Genomic DNA, 25,960 nt, shown 5'->3' with positions numbered 1-25,960 from the left:
CAAGAAATTGGCTTTAGCCCTGGTATTTTCAGCCCGACGTCTTTGACCATACTTTCAAAGCCATGTTATTCATGTTCGAACTGATCAACCACTCCAACAAGTACTACAGAAACCAGAGCTGGCTGGCCGACTAATAAAATGGTCGGTTGAACCCTCCGAGTTTGACATCAGATACCAAAGCCGACATCCAATAAAGTCCCAATACCTCACAGATTTCATCGCCGAATTCACTGTACCAAGTTCGGCGGATAATCCAACGCTGTGGACTCTATATGTGGATGGAGCATCCAACCCCCAAGGGTGCGGTGCCGGGGTCTTGCTTGAAGATGGAAACTGCTTTGTTCTATAACAATCCTTACACCTTCCTTTCAAAGCAAGCAACAATCAAACAGAGTATGAAGCTCTAATTGCAGGACTCAAACTGGCAGCCAAACTAAAAATCTTGGATTTACAGGTATACTGTGATTCTCTGCTTGATATGCAGCAGGTAAATAATCTCTTTCATGTGAATGACCCCTTATTAGCGAAATACTTAGATATTGTCAAAAAACTTCTTTCTAGTTTTTCAAAATTTGAAATTCTTCATATACCTCTTGAGCACAATAACCGAGCTAATATCTTATCTAAGCTCGCCAGCACACAGACACCGAGTTTTACACTATATCAATTTGTACTACACGAACCAAGCATCAAACTAACCGAAATTTTGAGTGTTACACAATATGAAGATTGGTGAACACCATATATAGAATATCTCAAGACTGGAGTGATTCCAGATAACATTGATAATGTTCGGCGATTTCACCGACAGGCATCTTTCTTTACTATATATAATAATTCTCTGTATAGACAAGGTTTTCTCGTCCCCTGCTTAAATGTCTTTCCAGATCGAAAGCCAAGCTTTCACTCGCTGAAGCACACGAAGGTATATACGGAACATCAGAGCCCGTAGCTTATCCTCCAAAATACTACGGGCTGGTTTCTTTTGGCCAATGTTGCAACAAGACTGCAGCACAAAGGTAAAACATTATGACAATTGTCAGAAGCACAACCCAATCACACACCTCCCGGCCGAGGTCCTTCACAATCTTTGAATGGTACAACTCTCCCTAACACCTGGAATATTTCTTCTTTAAAACATTACTATAGTTAAAGCCAGGGACAAGCTTGTACTCTTTTTCCTACTACCAAGATTTTTTCCAAAAATGGGTTTTGCTTGGAGAGGTTTTAACGAGGCATGCCTACCTGCACCTTTGTAAACAAAGGTCAATCAATATCTAATTCTACATTTTCAGTTTGTTCTATCTTATTCCAACATTTTATATTTACTCGCACCTAAAATTCTAATTTGCCGACTTATGTTAACAAGCGCAATGATCGGATCTTAGAACTATATCTAACAAACTAAAATTCCAATCTATGCTCACCAATCTCAAACTCCGAATTATATCACTTTGAGATATAACAATCAAACAAACTATTGACTAAGGTCAAACAATAAAAATACCATATATAAGCGTATTCTCAATTTTATCAAGCAAACAATGCAAATGTCTCCACAAAAAAATAACAATCTAAGGCAAATTTTGCAACAAATCACATTCACTAACAAACGTATTTTGTTCAGATAGCAAAATAATATAAAGTCCAAAAGCACCATATAGAGCAAACCAAGTTCCAACATGCATGAAAGTTACTTTACACAAAATACAAATTTCATAAAAACAAACTATTCGATATTCTCGTCCTCCTCTTCAGCAACACTATCATCGTCCACCATAACTCCATCTCGAACAATCTTTTCTGGATCCATTTGAGAGAAATCGAACTCAGGAACCAAAAACCTTTCCTGAAGTGATGCATGTTCAAAACCCTCAACAAATGAATCCAGTATTTCAGTTTCCTTGCTCTTTTCCAAATCCTTAAATTTTGCGGTTACCTCGATAACCTGACTCCTCATACTGGACAAGCCACTCTCTTTTTTCTTCAAAGCCTCCACTTCTTTAGCATAATTCTCCTTCATCAGTTGTAGCTCTTTCTCCCTTTCAGAAAGCTTAACTTCCAACCCGGTAACTTCATTTTTCCTCAGCAGTAGTTCCTCCTTTAATTTATTCGGCTCTCCACCTTGTTCCAACAACCTCTTATTTTTAACCTCCTGGCTACGACCAAGGCTGGTCAATCGTAACCCAAGCACCTTTAAAAAAAAAACCCAATAAAATACATAAAGACATATACAATAAACAAACGAGTAAACCAAACATACCTACATATACTGGTCAATGGCGATGTCCCCAACCTCATTAACCAAAGCTACATCTACTAACGATTGACAAATCTCGTCAGCCACGACCATAAAAGGAAAATATTTTCCCCGTACCGACAACCCATCACTATGGTCGGCCATATCATGGAGTTTCTTTTTATTATTAATAAAGGCATGAATTTCCTCTATAGGAATCTCCTTACCCTTCTCACTTGAACCCTCTGACAAATCCACCACATCGGATTTTCTTTTCTTCAATATGACCTTTTTTCGCTTAGGGCAAGGTTGGTTAACCTCACCCACCCCGGCACCTTTATCCACTTTGGATGACGACCCTTCTTTTTCAAGATTTTTACTCTTCACCCGAGCTCTTAAGGTAGCCGCGGAAACACCGGGATATTTCCCTCCTGAAACAAATAACAAAATCAAACAGTTAGGCAAATAGTCAAACTATGCCTACACCACCATACTTTAGAAACTTACCTAAGTAATCTATCACAGCTTGCCTATTCTCGTCTCATTGCAGTAAATAAAAAACCGAGATTAATTGTTTTTGATTGACAACTTCCACCAAGTACTCAACAACACAATCATTTCTCGGACTTATTGTTTTAAAACCGAGAATATTTTGAGGCTTCAAACACCACCACAAGGAAACTTTTCCCCTAAATCCTCATCTAAATAGAACGGAAAATCATCTTAAACACTTCTAACCTTCAAATACATTTCCTTAAAGTCCTTGAAGGAGGACTTATACAATTTAAAAACAACAAACCCTGGAGAACTATTTAAATTAATCCAACCACCTTTGGCCTGGAACATAGAAAAGAACAGCTCTAATGAGGGATTTTCTTCCAAATATTCCATCAAAACCTCAAAACTTCGCAAAAAAGCTCACCCATTGGGATGAAGCTGAGAAGGGGCACAGTTCAATTGCTTCAAAACTTGACATTGAAAATATGAAAATGGAAGCTTTACTCTCAACTCCTCCAAGACACAGCTATGCATGTAGAAGAATTCAAAACCCTTTCCCCTATGAAACACACGGTCCTCACTGGAGCATGGTAACAACTGAACACGAACTCTAGAACCTACTTTAGCTGTAACGACCCAGCTTCTAGCACGTCATGACCAATGCTAGCCGCCAGGCGTTACTACACGGCTTTTCCTACAGACTTTAGACCTTATATTAAATATATACATATGAGCCTGTAGCGCTAGTCAAGATCACATGTCAGATATATAGATATAACGAAATAGGTAATAGATAAATAGATAGTATATACATAAAGCACAGAAAATATAGCAATATCATACATATATGCCTGAAGGCTCATTTAGTACATCATAATTCACATCATATTGTGATGCGAAATCAACATATAATCACAAATGAAAGTCATTGTGTTTCATTTATGCAGCTAAAAAAACTTTACAAGCACCAGCAATTCAGCAAACAGGCTCATTGAACCTGTGTGTTGCTTTATATTTCGAAATGTATGACTTAGCAAATATGAAAATACTTGTTTCTAAACTTATATTATTTGCCTCCGTCGTCTATAATGCTTCAGGCATGGGATCAAAAACTTTGCTTTTCCATGGTTGATGGAGACTTTAAGAAGTTTGATGGCAAATGATCTGTAAATTCTGGAACTAAGGTAAAAATTGTTTCTCAATGTCAATAATTCTTTTTGTTCTAATTCATTGCCAAGAACTCATGGTACTCTTGCCTCATGTAAGTGCATGCATATACATAGTTTATTATGTGTATTTATCTCATTTCATTTTGCCAATGTAGTTCCTTTGAAATATATAATGTTTCGACTTTCAAGTTTCGAGTATTTTCCTCTTTTGTATTGATCAAAATGCAATGAAGTATCCTTGTACATAATGAACTTTCTTATGTAATAGAGAGTGATATTTTCGAGTGTACTTACATATTTATAAATTTTGATATGCATTTTCATCCATGTCAATTTTTTTATGTGTATTTTTGTTTATTTATTTAAAAAAAGATATTAATAGTGTTAAATAGGGAGTCAAGGAAATGTCTTAGCTAATCATACGGAATGAGGACTTTAAAAAAAAGGAATTAAGAGATTAATTCTAAAAATACATCAACTTTCAACAACTGTTACACAAAAGTAGCACTCAAAACTTAAAAATAAATTTTAATAGATTATTTCTAAAACTATCCACAATTATGCGAATCCGGCAAAATTAAATCTTCAAAAAGTAGAAAAAGCTAAATATTATCCATCACTTACTTGCAATTATATAGGAAACTATACATATGTTTGTGATTTATGTTATCAAACTTTCTGATGTTCTCAATTATCATGAGCACATTTTGAATGCCAATACCAATTATATATATTACTTATTAGAAACATAGATTACTTCGTTAGCTTAGTATTTATAAAATTTAATTTCAATATTCCTAAGAATAATAATAACATTTTTTTGTTTTTAGACATATTATATATTGTTAAAAGAATTTTGGACTAAGATTAGGTTAGATAAGACTGATTTTATAAATTTATAAAATGCATTTTCTTTATACATACACTTGGCCAGTCATTTTCAAACTAATATACAATTCAAGACGAGATTATAAGTGAGTTTGTTAATTCATTAATTAATACTCCACTTCAAATTAACTGCTTTTTATTTTTAATTTAAGAAATTATTAATTAATTCTGACTTATTATATCTTCTATAATTAAATAAAACTGTTAATCTTCTGTCAAGTGGGATTGATTTGGAGAGCATGGGTATAGTATAACGTGATGCTTTGTTGGCATTTCGCACTCTTTGCAAGGTTAGTTCTGCAACTTAAATACTAGCATCACGGTTACTTTCTTTCAACATCTCTTATGTTTTCAAATGTAAATTTGGCAGATGGGTATAAAGGAAGATAATGATAAAGTTACAACCAAGACAAGGATATTATCTCTTGAGCTTCTGCAGGTTATAAAGTGATTCTAGCATCTATTAATTGCTAGTTTATAGGTTGTAGCAAAATTCATAGAAACTTATGTTCCTTGTAATGATGCATAAGCATTTTTTTTGCTTTACTCTGGACCAAGTTACAGGTCCATTTGATTTTCCGTGATATACGTGGTTCATTAGATCTACAAATGCAATTAATGTCAAGATGATGTAAAGAAAACTTACGTATCTTTTTGTTTTGCGGAAATGTTTGGTAACCAAAGAAAATCAGCCAAAAACAACCATAATTTGTCTTATTTAGCATTTATTAATTGTTATGACAATTAATTAATGCTAAATAAGGCAAGTTCTGACTGTTTTTTTTTTCTACCTAACATTACCCTTTTGATGTTGATATTTGTATTTAATGCTTTTTTTTCTTAAATAAAACCTTATAGAAGGACGGTACATTATTATTGTCTTTTTATTATTCTTTGAAACTCATTCACGTTGCTGCGAATTAGTTTCTCAATATTTCAAATTATTCTTTTTTGTTCTTAACCGACGACAATTGAATTTTTTATTTTTTATTTTATTTTCTCAGGGTTTGTTGGAGGGAGTTAGCCACTCATTTACAAAGAATTTTCATTTAATTGATTCGGTGAAGGCATATCTTTCATATGCATTATTGTGAGCTTCAGTTTCACAATTTCCTGTCATATTTCAGGTTGGTTGAACTAAGTTACATTTTTTTAGCATATCCTTAAGGATCTACTTATAAATCTTGTTATTTTGTTCTTCTTTGTTAGCAGTATGCAACTGGAATATTCTTGGTGCTGTTGTTACGATTCAGAGAGAGTCTCAAAGTATGTGTAATATCTTTTTGCAAATCTCATAGAAGTTTTTAGCAGAGACCACTGTTGGTTTAATGTGTCTAATCTGTTTCTGCACCACTCTTTTTGTTTTCAGGGTGAAATAGGCATCTTCTTTTCGCTGATAGTGCTTAGACCACTGGACAGTTTAGAGTTTCCCATCAACCAAAAAGTTAGTCTTTGATATGATATTCTTCCTGTTGATTAAAATTTCTTGTAATATGGTTTAAAGACCTTAAAAGATATGTTGTTTTGCCATTTTTTTATGATTAATTTGTTTGGTGTTGGTTTGTAGGATGCTGGAAAAAGTATGTAAGGATCCACAGATGCAAGTAGCTCATTTGAGGTTTAGTTACTTTAAAATTCTCTGTAGTTTCATTGAACTTTCATATTGGATATGAAACTGCTTTTTTTTTTTGTGTGGATATTATTATAAGTTAGTGGAAAACAAACCTGCTTCGAAATTTGCTCAATTTTTGAAGAACACTCACAATCTGGATAAAGTTGTAACTCTTATATAGTGCAATTTAATTTTAGATTCATGTTTGTTCTTGTAATATATACCTCTTGGTTGTATTGGGGTAAAAAATTATGAATGGAAGTTTCATGGAATTGATCCATGTGTATTTTGACCCACGTGAAAAACACACCGTTGGTGTTGAATTTTGATAGAAAATCCTGTGATTGATAAGTAGCTAATTAATGAGATGAGAGTACGTAAATGAGATGGGATTAATGAATGATTTGAAATTAAAAATAAATAAATAATTATAGATTTGTGGAGGTTTGAAATCTCACAAAATAGTTAATTTTTGTTAAATTGAAAAATCAATTTGTGGGGGTTTTAAACTGCCACAAAAGTGATTTAAAATTGTCACAAAAGTTCAATATAAAACTCCCACTAAACACACACAAACCCCCCCCCCCACTGAATAGATTGTGGAGGTTTTTAAAAACTCTCACAAAAGACCTCGTGGCACCTCAAATTTTGGAGGTTTTGAAAATCTCCACAAACCATTTGGTGGGGTTATAAACCTCCACAAAAAAAAAAAAAACTGTCACAAATAAACAAAAATCTTGTAGTGATGAGAGCAAGGACCCTTCTCCCACTCCTTGTCCCTGTTTAAGAAATTGCCCTGCACTTCTGTTATGGGTCTTCATTATTTCCTCTTACAGGGGAGGCAAATAACCATAGATATGTGGATATTAAACTTTAAAAAATAAAAAATTTCAATCATGATAAAAAATTTTACAATTCAATTAAAATGTATAAAATCAAACCCAATTCAAACACATTCAACATTACTAAACCCAATTTAATATTATTCAACTAAATCTTTAACATATAAACTAAAACAAAATGAAATAAAAAAGTTTTCAACATAACAACATAACAAATCTTGGTCGACGATTATAACTTGGTGATAGTAATTCCTTCTTATGATGATACAAATTTAAATAATTAGTTGATGCAAATTTAGATATTATGCACATTATTAATTTGTTTCTAAATAAAACGGAGAAAAAAAGAAATTAAACATACACTTATATCATTTATATAAAGGATGTTTAAGTAATTTCATTCTAGCAGAGATTTAGCGAATTCGCATGGGGTGGGTACCTCAGTCCCCGCCCCGTTCCCGTTTATTCGTGGGGATGGATAGTCTCCGTTCCCGTGGGATTTAGCGAGTCTCCATTATTTTTCTTTCCATCGTGGGTAATCTCCGCAGATATCCGTGAGTTCAAATTTTGTTGCCATCTCTAACTGTATGTGAGTTTTTACCTATTTTATCATACAAAAATATTATTCGTACACCAAAATCAGCCATTAATATATTTAGGTATAAATACATATAAATGCATGTGTGGTTTAATTTATTTTCGATGTATATTTGTATTATTTTATACTGATGATAGTTGACTTTAGTAACTGATTTTGATATACACATAACATAATCGTTTATATACATGTTATTTTTATAAAACATATTCTATTAAACTGTCACTCTCATTTTTTAATGTAATATTTTTAATTGAATTATCAATTATACTGTAATAAATAAAAATGTTAAAAATTATTTTACTATTTTATTCATTAAGAGTTGTTTAGTAAAACTAAATTATATTTAGATTACTCTTGATTTATTTTAACTCTCTTATTATTAATTGTCAAACAAAATGGTAGATAAAAGAAACAAACGAAATAAATTAAAATAAAATGAATGATTTTTGTTATAAATTTTGCATAGAAAAATGATATTTGACAAATATTATAATGGAATAAAGAATAGAGTGACAAATAAAAAACGAAGATAGTATATTATATATTAAATAAAATTTATATTAAGATATTAGATATGAATGATTGTATCATGTAAATGGATTTTATTTTAACCTTCTGACATCATATATATTTTTTACCTACAATGTATGTATTAGCTATTTATTTAATGTATAAACACGGTTCATGTATGAAATATTAATGGCAAAAAACTGGAAAAAACAATAAATGCTACCTTAACTAGAATTTGCTCATACTCTTCCCTTTTAATATAAGTAAGAAATATATATAAATTGTAACACCTTACTATACTTAATCTTATACTTAAGTCATAAGATTGAGAAAGTAAAGTATTACGACCTCTAAAAATAGAAATATATATATATAATAATACGAAAAGAGGTACTTAACTAGGAGTCTTGAAAAACGGATAAAATAAAATCGCAAAATAAAAAGCGCAACGCTCAAGAAACAGAATTACTTGCGTGCTAAGAAACCTAAAGATTATAGATATAAATAAGCAGAAGAACGAAAAGAGAGCCAAGGATACAGTGAAACTAGCTCCTGACTCAGCCTACGAAGCCAAGGCTGGCCGGAGAATATTTACATATATATACCAGCACCCAAAATACATAAATAAAGTCCTAACTCTCCTGTAACCTCTATGAGGAACAAAATAACAAGTTTCTTGGAGAGCAAGCTAAGTAACTAAGTACATATATACATAAACTGATAAACCAAATATCCCAAGGACTACTCCGCTTCAGGAATCCAGACGCCTAGCGAGGAGCCTCTCGACCTGCATCTGAAAATAGCAACACAGTATGGGATGAGAACCAGAGGTTCTCATCATGGTAAAGGTGCCACGCGTATAATAAATAAGGTCCTGGGAATGCCAGAGGCAATCCTAGAACTCCGTCATACAATTGTAAAACTTAATTTCTAAACAAAAGCCATAAATAGGGGTAGGTATACTAAACCTGCCTAAACTCACTCAATCTTAAACTTAACTTAACATCAAACCATTTCACCCTTCCTCCATTCCTCCGTCTTCCATAATTCAGCAAAGACAAGCTACCAGACAAATTCACGCACAAGTAATAGGCAGATAGTGCAGGTAGCAAGTATAGCAGGTAGCAGGATGTATATATACAGTTAGGCAAACTCAGGAAATGCATAGCAATAAAAACAAACAAATGCACATGATGCATGCCTGTCCTATGACTGATGGGGCCCATCTGTCGGTTATCCAGCCAACGCGACAAGTCTGAAAACCTTAGACTGTCCCCCGTCGCGCATCCCCAAGAGTCTATGCATAGATTTCACATTCAATCATCATATAATCACTCAATGGGGGCTACCCATACCGGGAATTTATACGTGCCCGGTCACCCTTACGACGTAGGTCAACAGAGTATCGAGATTCAACCTGGAACACGCGGTGGTAAGCCACGGTTTTTACCCAAGGAAACTCGTGTCTCATATATCATCATTCATAAGCCATTTCATTTTCATAATCAATATATAATCATTTCTCAATCCTTGGCATTAAACTTCTTTAATATTCGCATCTTCTTCATATACGTCATCATTTATCTCTTACTTCATCCCCAAGTTAGCTTATTTTCCTAGCTCCAACTAGCTACTGGACTTAGTACTATACTCTAAGTCTAAAAGGGAAGAAAATGGAGGTGTAGAAGTAAAAATTTGGTTTAAAACAGCCAAAATCCAGTTTTGCAGCAAATAGGGGCCACGCGCACGCGTGGAGCGTATAGCAAGTCACGCGTACGCGTGAGTCATGTGTACGCGTGAATATGCACACACGCGTACGCATGCTTCTCGCGCATGCGTCGCCAAATTTTCACGCCACGCGTACGCGTGGATGGGGTTTTTTTTTTTAAAAAATGGGCAGAATGCCCAGAAAGCTGCTAATACAGTAGGTAACAACTTAGCAAGTAAGCAAAATAATCACGTAGGCAAGCCCAATTAATGCACAAGCAGTCAAAACACACAAATGCATATGATGTATGCCTATCCTATGGCTGATGATATCATCTGTCGGTTATATAGCCAAATCCGACATGTCCTAGTAGTTAACCATGGACAAAAACACCCATTGCGGAGCAAGTGGGTCTGAGTTACAACCCTCTTACTACTACCCGCTTAACCCAGAGCAAGTGGAATTAAATCACTACTATTGCTACTACCCAGGCGGGTGTTTAAAAGCTCAACCTGGAGCAAATGGGAGACCCACTACTGTTGCTACTACCTAGGCATCACAACATACATTTATTCAATCCAAATCAAGCATAATCATTATCAATTCTCAAACATTGACCTGGAGCAAGCGGGACGAACCACCATCCTTGCTACTGCCTAGGCATCTCAACATACATTTGTTTATTTCAGATGAGTTCAATCATCCATCAACATATCACTATCACAAATGTTCATCATTTTCATAACATTTTCACCCTTCTTATTCATAATCCATCATTTTAACCGTTCTTATTCATAATCCATCATTTTAACCCTTACTTCACCCTCAAGTTACCTTAATTTCCTAGCTTCAACTAGCTACTGGACTTAGCACTATACTTTCAGTCTAAAAGGAAGGAAAATGGAGGTTTGATTTAAAATGCCAAAATCTAGTTTTGCAGCAAACAGGGGCCACGCGTACGCGTTGGCCACACGCACGCGTGGAACGAACAACAAGTCACGCGTACGCGTGAGTCATGCGTACGCGTGATCATGCGCATTAGCTTTTCACGCGGACGCATGGCTACTCGCGCATGCATCATCAAAGTGCCATGCCACGCGTATGCGTGGACCACGCGTACGCGTGGATGTGCATTTTTCCAAAATGGCCAGAATGCCCAGAAAGCTGCTGCAACCCTATTTTTGGTACCTTGTAACACAAATTCACATGCCAACTTCCGTCGTCCATAACTTTCTCTACAAAGTTTCGTTTTTTACAAAATTTGTATCGTTTAAAAGCTTGTAAAATCGTCTTTCATTTGAAACAAACCACAATTCTATGCAAAATTTAGAGAACAAGTTATGGACCTCCAAAGTTCACCAAAATCCATTTTTTTACCAATTTTACATCCAAACCTCATTTTCATCAAACTCATGTTCCTTACCATCAAAACTTGCATATTATTAACATATCATCCCATTTCATTAACAACCATTACCAAAATTGTCTTTAACCAACTCAACAATCCTTAACCCCCAACATATATCAACATATATCAACACTTTCTTACACCTACCAGCACCTTCATCAATCCACCACTAATGATCTCAAACACACATGTTCAACAATAACAATTCTTGCTCATAACTCCCAATACTAGCTCAATCCCAAGAATACATACTCTTTACTTCAATAACTCAAACACATATCAACATATATCACATATATAAACAACCTTTCATTAATATATACATATCAACACTTCACAAGCTTGTTATCCCTCCAACACATAAATCAACCCTTTATTACTCATTAATTTCCAATACAAGTTCAACCATAAATTTAACCAACAACTTCACAAGGCTAATCATTTAATGCAAATAATCAATTCAACTTAACCTATGGTTCTTCTAACCCAAGTTTTCACAACACCTTAAATGTTAAACGCGCGAAACCTAAACCATAACTTGGTCGATCACTTAATTCACTCCAAGGCAGCCCCACAAGCTAGGATACAGCCCTTCCAAGCTTAAATAAACCAGCCACAAACCAAGCTTCAATTACCCATAAGCCTCCAAATACTCACTTTTCACTTCCAACGCATATATATGAACTCAATTCACACCTATTACACACATTTGTTACCAAATCAGATTTTACCTAATGGGTTGAAAATTAAATTTAAGATTAGGGTAGCCTTACCGCTCCCACATGCGTAGCAACTCAAACCCAATAAGCTCCACAAGCTAAATCGAACCTAAAATATCAAAATTGGAAAAATCTCAACATAGGATTCCAATTTCAAGATTAGAAAGGGGGTAGAGATTATGAAACAGAAATGGAGCTTACCGGTGAAATTGATCCGACAGAAGTGTAGAGCTCGACGCGCTGGACGCATGGCCGCGATCGGAGCTCAAACGAGGAAGTTATGATGGTTGGAAATCTTGGAGAGGGTTAGGGAAGCTCTCCTCCTTCCCCCTTCTATTTTGGCGTCGCTGATGATAATGAGGGAGAAGAGAGCTGCTGTTCCTTTTAAGTGTTTGGGTCCGGTTGGATCCACAGGCCCGGTTTGGGCCTTGGTTCAACCGGTTCGGCCCATCCAGTCCAACTTTGGGTCAAATTTTTCGAAATTTATATCAAAATTCTTGTTTTGACGAGCTCTATTATATTTTGATATTAGTTTTACATTTTTAATCTTCCTATTTAAAATTCGATTTATTGACTACTTATTTATCGATTTTAGTGGGGTTTACATCCTACCCACCTAATTAGGAATTTTGCCCTCAAAATTCAGATTCAGTTATCTGAAAAGAGGTGTGGGTAGTCCTTCGGCATACTTAGAGTCTCCCGAAGCTGTCCTCATTACTCTAATTGTTTATCTCCTTTCATTTAAACTGGCTTAGGTTGTAAGACACGAACTTTTTTTAGAGGCGTGCTTCCAATGTTCGGAAATACGGAGTACATTGGAATATTTTCTAAAGGTACGACAAAAACCATTTGGCACACCACTGACCATCAGTACTCTCTAAAATTTGAAATGGGCTAACTTGGCAGGATTTAACCTTTTAGTTTTCTATTGCTCGCCCGCTTCTAGTTCGTTGAAGTAGTATTCAGAAATAGGTATCTTCTTCCTTCCAACTTAAGAAGTCTTCTTCTTAGATCTGCCTATCTCTTTTGTTGGCTTCCCTAATGAAAATCTTAACTTAAATTTGCGTAACTTTTCCTCTGTTGTCTCGGTTATCAAATTCAGGAGTTAAGACGTTCGATGTTCCATTTTCCAATTAATTCAGAGGTGTTTAGCGTACTGTAGAGTCTCACCTTCTTCCTGATGTATAGTCTCGTTGATATTCCCTAATAAGGAGTTTGCTCCGATGGGCAAAATGGACTTGATCACTTGATCCACGAGTTCCTAACAGCGTCACCTTTTATCCTAGACCTTGGCAATTTATTACAAAATCGATTATTCCTTTTTACCTTTAATGTAGACCCTTCGATGGTTGTAGCATTTCGCTTAGCTCCTGGTGGTCTCTCTTTTCCTTCTCATGCGTCGAACACGTAATCATATAGATTGTCACTCCGTTCTTCACTGTTGGCTGCTGTACATATCTTCTTGGATTCGTGATACATCTTAGAAACCTCAAGGTAACTTCGAAAATCCTCTCTTGTAGCTTTGAACAATAGTTTCTCATTCCAACTCCCGATTTTGACACATAACCCTCTTTTGGTGTCTTCTTGATTCAACCGGCTTCGGTACTCTTAGTAGCTCCTTATTACCAGTATTGTGCTCCCTAAGTCCTCAATTTACAATCTCTATTTCTGCATAGGCATATAAATCTCTTCATAATTCTCTTCTATTTACCAGACTTCGATATCTTTGGTAGATCTTTATCGTCTTCTTACGCCTCCTGCATTTCGTCCTTGCTACATTTTAAGACCGCAATAGATTTAGTTTGACTCCTTTAGCTATACCCTTAATATCCAATTTTATAATTCCAACTTACCTAGCCTTCCTTCCTCCGAAATTTATATCCAAGCATTTCCCTAAAAACTTCTTACTCAGGGCATCTGTTACCACTTCATGATGTTGTATTTATACGTATCCTAAACCCCTCTGATAATGTATCACACTAATTCCGAGTTGTTAAATAAGTTCGGGTATCCTGATTACTAGAATTGGGGTTAATCCTTCTCTTGGAGTTCGAAAGCTCTCTTCATATTCGAGTATCCATGTAACCGGTATATTTCTAGCGCATTAAACTAATCATAGGCTTTGTGGTCGGCAAGAATTTAATTTAAAGCTCCCAAACTCTTTTTGACGGCGCACGCTTACATGCTTCATCTTCCGTGTCCAAAAGTCTTGCTCTTAAGGAATCAACATCTTAACAGTTGCAGCTATAATTTATACGTGATACTAATATAGGCTCAAGTTAATTTTCAAAAGGACATTAAGCTCGAAAAATGAATGAGCAATACAAATGGTGTTCGTAATAAATCGGGAAGAAAATCTTGTATATGGTTAATCAGGATTATACCGAAATGATGGAATGCACAAGGAAAGGAATCTAGGTGCATCTCACTGCATCTATTTAGTCATGAGCGATACGATCGGCGAGGATTAAGGCTCTAGATTTCCTAAGAATGTCGCTGATTCATTTTCATGTGCAAAAGTCTTGCTTTAAAGGATGAATACTCTGATAGTTGAATCTAAGAGTTACGCGCGTCGCAAGATTCAGTACGAGTTGATTTTTCAAAGAAATGTTATGTTTCAAGAGACGAACGAGTACATGAACGGTGTTTACAAGAAATCAGAAGAGAGTCTTGCATATAATTAGCCAGAGTTATACCGAACTAACACCAGAAGAGAAACCTGATTGCATCTCAGGGGAGAAGTTCAAATCAAAACTTGAATAGGAAGAATAAGGCATGTCGAATTAAATAAATTCTAGTTGGCGTTTAAATAAATGCAAGTTTCCACAAGAGAGCAACTCTCGTATCGCAGATCTCTAGGATTCAAAGATTTACGTGATTATATTAGGATAAGTCCAAGCTTATTCCAAGAGAGGTAAGCTTTATACAAGTAATGAATAAAATAAGGAGAATGATGAATTGGGCTCTTACAAGAAAAGATTTAAGATAGAGTTTTCAATGTGAGCTATAAGAGACAGATTAGATTAGGCCGTGAGGATTAGTTGGTGCACTTTCGCAAAGAAACACTTAGTTGGACGATTCTCTCTTCCAGTACTCCCTTCAACTCGGTCCTGAGTTTTGCTGATTATAATGATGTCTTCACTCGTGGTGCAATCAACATTGATCCGGCTGTCGGCACTAAGTCTATCGCAGACTCACGTTCTCTCTAAGGTGGAAGTTCTGGTACATCTTCAAAAATGGTCTTGAAAATTCTCTCGTATAGAAATTTGGTCTCACCTGTACTTGTCCCTTAATTAATTAGCAACTAAAGGTTAAATCCGCTCTATTCCTCTTCCTCGAAGTCTTTAACGTCACTGGTTTTCAAATGGTAACTCCGTATAACCCTCGACAGTTCCAATTCCTTAGGTATATTCCACCTTGCTTCCGTAAAGTCGTTCTGATTTTTATCCTTCAGAAATCTAGCCACTCCTCTAAGTTAGCTAAGTATCGCTCCCTCTCGGAAACTAATAGTCTTCGACTAACCATTGGCTCGAACTCCACGATCATAAAAGCTTATCATGCTTCACAAATGGATAATACATATTAATGATATACAAAGTAGCTAAAACTCCAACTACTATTTCATGGTTACCTCGGGTCTAACAATCGGATTGGGATGCATCCCGGGGTTTCCTATCTGGGGCTGTCTCTCCATAGCCTTCCTGTAGTATTGCCCACTTCCTAGAGTAATCTTCTACGAACTGACTTTTCTTAACCAATTCAGTGAAATCCGTTATCCTTTGCGGATACACGCAGTTGAAGATATCTCTCCTAAGTCCTTTCTCATACTGAGCACACTTCCACGCCTCATAGTCGACTGGATTTCCTTGACAGACTTTTGAGAGGCGACACAGGTTGTCGAATTCATGGGTATAGTCAGCAACAGACATATTCTCTTGCTTTAGCTGCATTAAATCCAACTCCTTTGCAATGCGAAGTGCATCTAAGAAATATTTTCCATAAAATTCAGTCTTGAATCTATGCCAAGGGATATCTGTTAACTCCATCTGCAAGGTATAATATAACTCCTGCCACCACTTCTGAGCATCTCCCTCCAACATGTAAGTCACTATTTCTACCGACTGTGCTTCTGGTATGTGCTGAGTATATAAAAACCTCTCCACATCTCGAAACCACCGATCAGCCTCTAATACATTGGCATTTCCATTAAACTGAGGTGGACCACTCTTGAGGAAATTAGTAAGGGTCAAAGACCTATAGTATTGACCTATGTTGCTCGTACCAGCACCCGAGCTTCCATCTCGGAGTCCTCGCATCGGTTCGGTCCTAGGATTTTCCCTCCAGTTACTTCCCTCGGATCCGCGAGTCGACATTTGGTCCCTGTTCACACCAAACAATTGATATTAAGGTGATCAATCTCAATATCTCAAGTTTAGTGCTTAAGAGTCCCAAATGCATGCTCACAAACATTCATGCCACATATATCAGTTAGATATCCTAAATAGCATGTATAGACACCCAGAGTATGCCCAGAAGCATAGACAGTCCGTCCCTCAGGCTCTATAGGAACGAACTGTTCTGATACCATAATGTAATACCCTACCATACTTAATCTTATGCTTAAGTCATAAGACTGAGAAAGTAAGGTATTACGACCTCTAAAAATAAATAAATAAATAAATATATATATATAATACGAAAAGAGGTACTTAACTAGGAGCCTTGAAAAACGGGTAAAACAAAATTGCAAAATAAAAAGCACAATGCTCAAGGAACAGAATTACTTACGTGCTAAGAAACCTAAAGATTATAGATATAAATAAGCAAAAGAACGAAAAGAGAGCCAAGGATACAGTGAAACTAGCTCCTGACTCAGCCTGCGAAGCCAAGGCTGGCCAGAAAATATTTACATATATATACCAGCACCCAAAATACCCAAAATACATAAATAAAGTCCTAACTCTCCTGTAACCTCTATGAGGAACAAAATAACAAGTTTCTTGGAGAGAAAGCTAAGTAACTAAGTACATATATACATAAACTGATAAACCAAATATCCCAGGGACTACTCCGCTTCAGGAACCCAGACGCCTAGGGAGGAGCCTCTCGACCTGCATCTGAAAATAGCAACACAGTATGGGATGAGAACCGGAGGTTCTCAACATGGTAAAGGTGCCACGCGTATAATAAATAAAGTTCTGGGAATGCCAGGGAATGCCAGAGGCAATCCTAGAACTTTGTCATACAATTGTAAAACTTAATTTCTAAACAAAAGCCATAAATAAGGGTAGGTATACTAAACCTGCCTAAACTCACTCAATCTTAAACTTAACTTAACATCAAACCATTTCACCTTTCTTCCGTTCCTCCATCTTCCATAATTCAACAAAGATAAGCTACCAGACAAATTCACGCACAAGTAATAGGCAGATAGTGCAGGTAGCAAGTATAGCAGGTAGCAGGATGTATACATACAGTTAGGCAAACTCAGGAAATGCATAGCAATCAAAATAAACAAATGCACATGATGCATGCCAGTCCTATGACTGATGGGGCCCATTTGTCGGTTATCCAGCCAACCCGACAAGTCCGAAAACCTTAGACTGTCTCCCGTCGTGCATCCCCAAGAGTCTATGCATAGATTTCACATTCAATCATCATATAATCACTCAATGGGGGCTATCCATACACGGGAATTTATACATGCCCGGTCACCCTTACGACGTAGGGTCAACAGAGTATCGAGATTCAACCTGGAACACGCGGTGGCAAGCCACAGTTTTTTTCCAGGGAAACTCGTGTCTCAGATATCATCATTCATAAGCCATTTCATTTTCATAATCAATATATAATCATTTCTCAAGCCTTGGCATTAAAGTTCTTTAATATTCTCATCTTCTTCATATACGTCATCATTTACCTCTTACTTCATCCCCAAGTTAGCTTATTTTCCTAGCTCCAACTAGCTACTGGACTTAGTACTATACTCTAAGTCTAAAAGGGAAGAAAATGGAGGTGTAGAAGTAAAAATTTGGTTTAAAACAGCCAAAATCCAGTTTTGTAGCAAATAGGGGCCACGCGCACGCGTGGAGCGTACAACAAGTCACGCGTACGCATGCTTCTCGCTCATGCGTCGCCAAAATTCTACGTCACGTGTACGCGTGAACCACACGTATGCGTGGATAGGCGTTTTTTCAAAAATGGGCAGAATGCCCAGAAATCTGCTGCAACCCTGTTTTTGGTACCTTGTAACATAAATTCACATGCCAACTTCCATCGTCCATAACTTTCTCTACAAAGTTTTATTTTTTTACAAAATTAGTATCGTTTAAAAGCTTGTAAAATCATCTTTCATTTGAAACAAACCACAATTCCATCCAAAATTTGGAGAACAAGTTATGGACCTCCAAAGTTCACCAAAATCTATTTTTTTTTACCAATTTTACATCCAAACCTCATTTTCATCAAACTCATGTTCCTTACCATCAAGACTTGCATATTATTAACATATCATCCCATTTCATTAACAACCATAACCAAAATTGTCTTTAACCAACTCAACAATCCTTAACCCCCAACATATATCAACATATATCAACACTTTCTTACACCTACCAACACCTTCATCAATCCACCACTAATGATCTCAAACACACATGTTCAACAATAACAATTCTTGCTCATGACTCCCAATACTAGCTCAATCCCAAGAATACATACTCTTTACTTCAACAACTCACAAACACAACTCAACATATATCACATATATAAATAACCTTTCATTAATATATACATATCAACACTTCACAAGCTTGTTATCCCTCCAACACATAAATCAACCCTTTATTACTCATTAATTTCCAATACAAGTTCAACCATAAATTTAACCAACAACTTCACAAGGCTAACATTTAATGCAAATAATCAATTCAACTTAACCTATGGTTCTTCTAGCCCAAGTTTTCACAACACCTTAAATGTTAAACGCGCGAAACCTAAACCATACCTTGGCCGATCACTTAATTCACTCCAAGGCAGCCCCACAAGCTAGGATACAGCCCTTCCAAGCTTAAATAAACCAGCCACAAACCAAGCTTCAATCACCCATAAGCCTCCAAATACTCACTTTTCACTTTCCAACGCATATATATGAACTCAATTCACACCTATTACACACATTTGTTACCAAATCAGATTTTACCTAATGGGTTGAAAATTAAATTTAATATTACGGTAACCTTACTACTCCCACACGCGTAGCAACTCAAACCCAGTAAGCTCCACAAGTTAAATCGAACCTAAAATATCAAAATTGGCAAAATCTCAACATAGAATTCCAATTTCAAGATTAGGAAGGGGGTAGAGATTATGAAATAGAAATGGAGCTTACTGGTAAAATTGATTCGACAGAAGTGTAGAGCTTGACGCGCTGGACACGTGGCCGCGAACGGTGCGGCGATCGTAGCTCAAACGAGGAAGTTATGGTGGTTGGAAATCTTGGAGAGGGTTAGGGAAGCTCTCCTCCTTCCCCCTTCTATTTTGGCGTTGTTGATGATAATGAGGGAGAAGAGAGCTTTTGTTCCTTTTAAGTGTTTGGGTCCGGTTGGATCCACAGGCCCGGTTTGGGCCCTGGTTCAACCGGTTCGGTCCATCCGGTCTAACTTTGGGTCAAATTTTTCGAAATTTATATCAAAATTCTCGTTTTGACGAGCTCTATCCTATTTTGATATTGGTTTTGCATTTTTAATCTTCCTATTTAAAATTCGATTTATTGACTACTTATTTACCGATTTTAGCGGGGTTTACATAAATATTTTCCTTTCATCAATTTTTTTTAAAATAAATGTAATGAGTCTATATGCATTTTCCTACTTTAATAAATTGAGAAATGAAGAATGTATATAAATTATAGACTCATCACTCTTATACAGAGGCGGGGCTTCACTAGGGCAATGGAGGCTTGGCTTCCCAAATTTTTTATAAAAAAATTAGTAGTAGTTCTTCAAAAAATAAAGAATAATTGAGTTGTCTCAAATACTTTATTATAACCTAGAGTATCTAGGTTCAATCCATATCTCATGCTTTTATTGCATAATAATTTTTAGTTTTAGAGTGGGTCTTTGTTGGCTTCACAACACATCAAAATTAAAAGATAAAAATCAAATCATATCAAAAAAGTTATCTAACAAAAAAAGATAAAAATAAAAAAGATCATCTAACAAAAAAAGATAAGAATAAAAAAATCATCTAACAAAATAAAAATAAAAATAATCATAAAAAGACACGCTCCTTGCTGCTTTGCTTCTCATTATAAAAAGCACGCTTTGTTAAAAAATTAGGTATTTTTAATTTATTTAATTTAATATTATTTTATATATTATTATTTATTTAATTTAATTTTTTATATGATATAAATTTTAATATTTATCTTTCTAATTTTTTTTACATATTTTACAGGATATATATTCAAATTTTTATACAAAATAATGATGAAAAATCAAAGAATTGATGCATTTTTTAAGAGGAAGGCTAATATTCAAGAAGGAGAACATATAACTTCTATAATATCAATGCCTGTAAATAGTTCTTCTACTTTAATGAATCACGAAGAAAGTGAGATACAACTTTCAAAAATTCAAAGAGTTGCATCTGATGAGTTTGACCTTAATTCTTTGGTATGAGACCCTGGAAAACGGCTTCAAATTTGGTAATATCACCTAAACCAGAGAGATGAGGTTAGACGAGCTTATCTTAAATGGGGTCCATATCAAAAGCATCTAGACAATTATCCTCTATCCTGTAGAATTATTTATTTATTATCTTATTAGTAACAAACTTAAAGAATAATTATATTTATAAATTTTATTTTGATATAAATATTATTATTAAATTTTTATGTTAAATTTTTGCCCCCCAAAATTTTGTTTGAAGTTTCGCCACTGTTCTTATATATATTATTAAAAAATAGAAAAAAATTGATAAAAGAAAAAAATATTCCATGATTTATTATGATTTTCAATTAGTTATTATATATATTTTATGAATGAAAATCATGTGAAGTTAAATAGTTAATAGTTAAAAATCGTTTAATAATTTAATAAATTTGACTAAACTATCATCTAATAATTTTTAACTATTAATTTATATAAAGACAATTTCATGTAAATTAACACCATGTTCGTCATGACATAAAGATGACAATCTTTGAGGGGGAGCCTGGGTAATCTTGTGAACAATGCGTTGGCGGTTAATTGTTACTTTTTTTTATTACAAGTCCGGTTATTTTTCTACTTAAAAACATAATGTCATCACACAAATAATTAAGTAAATTTAGAGTCAAAAATAAGAATTTAGTGCTAGAATAGATATTATTAAAGAATCTAAGATGATAAATTAAATATCTATATAGTCCACGATATCATGGTAGGTATTTCACTTTTTCTAATTATTATATATCATTAATCATTAATATTACAAAGAAGCACACTTGCCTTACATGGAGAATATGCTTCAATTCACTTTATAAGTTAGACTTCTCACTAGGCTCACATTGTTCATACATATATAGATACACTAAAAGAATAAAAGAGATACAGTGTATTAACGAAAAAAATCTCTAAAATTTTCATTTTCTGGTTTACTGTCCACCAACTCTCCTATTTAATATATGTTAATGCAATCTCCTTATTTTTGTGAAAAATAGTGAACGATACATATATATAGATCTAATGTAGTAGTGAGATATATGGGTGCCGATCCTTTTTATTAGTGTTTTTCAACTTTTCAAAAAAATTTTCTCAATTTTTTCTTCTTTCTTGATATATATGTTCTCAACTTTTCATTTGTGTTTTTAATTTTTTAGTATTTTTTATCTTTATTAATAAAGATCAACTTTTCATTTAAAACACAATTTTTTGAGGGTTTTTAAAAATTAAATATTATTATTTAAAATAAATTATTTTTATATTATTTTTATACACATTTTTTTTATAAAAAAAAGTCAGGTAAACCTATCCTAATTTTGGACAAAATCAAAATAGACCAACTCCAATTTAAATTGTAATTGAGTGAACATATAGTTTAATCTTTTAAAATGTTGTCATAGTAATGAATTGACTAAATCGTATTTGATACATTTTGATTTATTCACAATATAAATAAAATAGTAAAAATACTAGTTAAAGTATGAAGGTAGAAGAAAAAATTTTATGAGTTAAATATATCAAATGAGAAAAAATTTATAGTGATTAGAGTGTATAAAAATAAATGGGTGGGTTCAATTTAAATTAAAATTGAGCGATAATTTCATTCTTTAATTCTAGCATAAAATCAGAAAAAGATCACTTAAATAATACTAAAATCAAGAAAAGTAACTCGATTTTTTTAAATTAGAATGACTCTATCTAATTTTTTCTAAATTTAAAAAAAATATATTTTAGTAAATAATGTTAGAATTATTTTTTTAAAAAATCAAGATGCGAGGCTCATTTAATTAATTAACATATGAAATAGAAGATCCAAATTAAAAAGAGATTTTTGTTACATCTTTATTATGAGTTTGTTATGAATAATAATGTTTTTTTTTATTACTTTTGCTTCTCATAGAGATTTATGTAGTTATCTAACTTAACTTTTGCAACCATAAAGACCTGTCAAGATAATACATACACTATGTAGTTACCTAATATATCCCATATTACTCTTAATTTTATGACATATGCTATTTTTTATGTGTTCATTTTCAATTTTTGCACAATAAAAAATTCAAAGACAAAATCTTTTTAATCAACAATTTTTAATATTTTTTATTTTTTTTAAATTTTTTGTCATAAAATTAAGATTCAATTGATAGAAAAAGATAAATATCCTTTTAATTCTCAATTAGGATATACCTTACTTTCAGTCATCTCTTAATTTCAATTTTTGTCTTCTTTCTACTTAACTCTTACACATACACCTACCATCATCATCAGTTTCACTCAGTCTTCTTCTTCCGCTATTATATTCTATTTTCTGTGTAAAATCACTTTTTTGTTTTTCATTGTCACTGCCTGTTTTGTATAGCCTCACCGTCTTTTATTTTGCTTCGCGTTGTTACTGTTTTATTATTATTGAGGTTCGTATCTTTTCAGATCTATTTTCGAAATTAGTCTATTTCTAAGCTCATGTCTTCCAAATTCGTTTTCTTCTTTTTTTATTAGATCTGTTGTAGTGATATATTGATTAATTTTTCTCCCTGAAGGTATTGTTTAGATCTATTGTTTGAATATATATTATATATGATATTTAAATTTGTAAGTATGTTAATTTTGACGTTGACCATTGATGATAGGTTTTTTTTTTCAATTTTTTTCAGTTCCGTATCAAGTTAAAAATAGGGTTGATTCTCTTATTTTGAAATTCTAAACTAAAATATATTGTGTGAATGTGTGTTCGGTTTGTGATAACACAGAAAATAATTATCAATAGGGTCAAGGAAGAATGAGATGACTACTACTTCATCAATTTCTGGCACTGATAATAATAATGTTTTTCGAAAATGTTTCTTCCTCAGTTGCTGGCCTTAGGGATCACAGAGAAGCTTCTATCATGCTCCCAATTAACAATAATAACGCTGGTGTTGAAATAATTTACATCAGTGACGACGAAGAACCAGATCTTGAATCATCATTGTTAGAGGTCAACATTAATTCTGCCCCTTCAATTTTATCAACAACGGAACAAACCAATCAAACCCTTCAATTGATGATATTTAATTAATATTGTTGTTTCAGTAATCTATCGAGTCGCTCTATTTATTATTTGTTCATTTATTGAATTGCTCTTTAATTACAACAGAGCCGCAGTGACATTCAACATCTGCCTAATGGAGACTCCGTTCGAGAACTCGAGGTACGTTAGTTAGTTAGGGTTTTATGTATGATTAACACTATTCATACCAATTGAAGATGTTTTATGCGAGAACCAATTACAATATAAGTTAAGTTAATCTTTTTATTTTTATTAATAATTTTTTAAAATTTTAAATACCTATATTATCATTAATTTAATTTAGGATAAATTAGATAAACAAATTAATTGGAGGACAAAATTACATAAATCTTCTAGAACAAAAAATGTTACGTGTATATCTTTATACACAATTTTATGTAAATCAAATTGATTAAAGTCGATTTAGTCATTTTAATGGTAAATCAAATTAAGTAGATTCAAACTATTAGGTATATAAATAAATTGAATGCATTAGTTTCAATTTAATAGATTTTGAAATTCACTCATAATAAATTAAAATTATTGACTTCAAATTACACACATTGATATGTGTCCATAATAATTCGAATTGAGTAATTTCGAATCGGACTATCTACAGTAATTTGGCCTTAAATTTACAAATGTATATGTCTTGTATATAGGAGCTTCTAATCCTTGATTACTCCAACTTGGTTGCCAGCATTGAGGAGGAGGAGGATGCGAATTTGCGGCAATATGAGGTGAAAGCTATAAATGAATTGAGCTTATATTAGTTTGTGCTTTTGTAATACAAACAACTTTACTTGTTGGCTGGACGTCGATTACAATTTGCAAAAAATAATTTTGATAAGAACTTAGTTATCAAATGAATTACGTTCTTTATTTGAAAGCTTTTATGATATGATAGATTTTGTTTAGATAGTATTGATAAAAGTTACTATTACATTTAATATTATTAAAACATACAATATATTTGAAAGATCATATAGTATTAAGTTAAAAAACTTAATTAGAAGTAGGCCAAAGTCCATTTTTGCTTAAAATCACTATTACTTTCAATGACTTAATAGAAATTATTGTTTGGTGATCTAAATCCACATTGTCATAATGTTAGACCATAAGGAACGAAAAAATCGTAGACGAATACTTGAACTTATGAGTACTTGATTTTGTCTAGAGGTAGTTTTCCAATTTTCATTCAATAAAAGTTTCTTGTATTTTTGTTAATTAGTGTTGAACAACAACGTATTCCCATGGATAAGAATTGTAAAAACGGCTACGGTATGGAAATTGAACCCTAAAATGACCTTATATTTGATTTTATTTTTATATCATTTGATTACTATCAAACCATTGAATTTGCAGCCTCTGGGAGACGGGCAGCGAGTGACGAACCCCAATTTAGGACTGACGGAAACTGAGGTTGCAGCATGTATTGGGCGGGAAATTTTCCAAACTGTTGGTGAGCAGCCTCAGAACATTGATGCATGCGGCATATGTCAGGTGAGAGTGACACCAACTAAGTTACATTCTTTACAAAAGTTCATTCATTAAATAAATCTTTTATAGGTATAAATACATGTTAAATACGTAATCTATATTAAAAATATGTAATTTTAAAATAAACTGATTTGTGTTTCATAATTTTTTCAAAAGTAATTTTAACAGAAAGTAACTAATTATCACTTGTCTTTCCCAAAATTAAAATAATTTTCACAATTATATGTGTAAAGTGTGTATCTATCTGTGATCTATATATCTACCTCTTGATTTATTATTATTTAATAACATAGAATTTCTGTAACCATTTTCAGGAGGACTATGTTCACGGTGAAGAGCTTGGAAGATTGGATTGTGCGCACAGATATCACCTTTCTTGCATCAGGCAGTGGTTGCTCATCAAGAACAGATGCCCTGTTTGCAAGAAAATGGCTCTCACCATTATAGACTTGGAGGATGACGAGGAACATACCATGAGTTTATTTTAGATGAAATCAATCTTAAATGGAGGAATT

General features: G+C 33.8%; 2 protein-coding genes and 1 long non-coding RNA gene across 3 annotated transcripts; 2 read left to right on the top strand and 1 right to left on the bottom strand.

Annotated features, from left to right (window-relative positions):
• Nucleotides 5,010-6,039, top strand: LOC110271726. The gene is made up of 4 exons (XR_002362335.1): nucleotides 5,010-5,084; nucleotides 5,165-5,233; nucleotides 5,799-5,921; nucleotides 6,007-6,039. It is a non-coding gene; the product is annotated as an uncharacterized LOC110271726 (long non-coding RNA).
• On the bottom strand, nucleotides 15,833-16,567 carry LOC110271901. The gene has a single exon (XM_021123560.1). It carries the CDS (start codon nucleotides 16,565-16,567, stop codon nucleotides 15,833-15,835), a length of 735 nt encoding a protein of 244 aa, XP_020979219.1.
• On the top strand, nucleotides 25,224-25,960 carry LOC107640054 (probable E3 ubiquitin-protein ligase HIP1). Its single transcript, XM_021122943.1, has 2 exons — nucleotides 25,224-25,448; nucleotides 25,760-25,960. Exons 1-2 carry the CDS (start codon nucleotides 25,248-25,250, stop codon nucleotides 25,931-25,933), a joined length of 375 nt encoding a protein of 124 aa, XP_020978602.1. The 5' UTR covers nucleotides 25,224-25,247; the 3' UTR covers nucleotides 25,934-25,960.

The sequence above is a fragment of the Arachis ipaensis genome, chromosome B05 (assembly GCF_000816755.2).
Source record: "Arachis ipaensis cultivar K30076 chromosome B05, Araip1.1, whole genome shotgun sequence".
Classification (NCBI taxonomy): Eukaryota; Viridiplantae; Streptophyta; class Magnoliopsida; order Fabales; family Fabaceae; genus Arachis; species Arachis ipaensis.
This window is presented reverse-complemented; position numbering and strand designations above follow the sequence as displayed.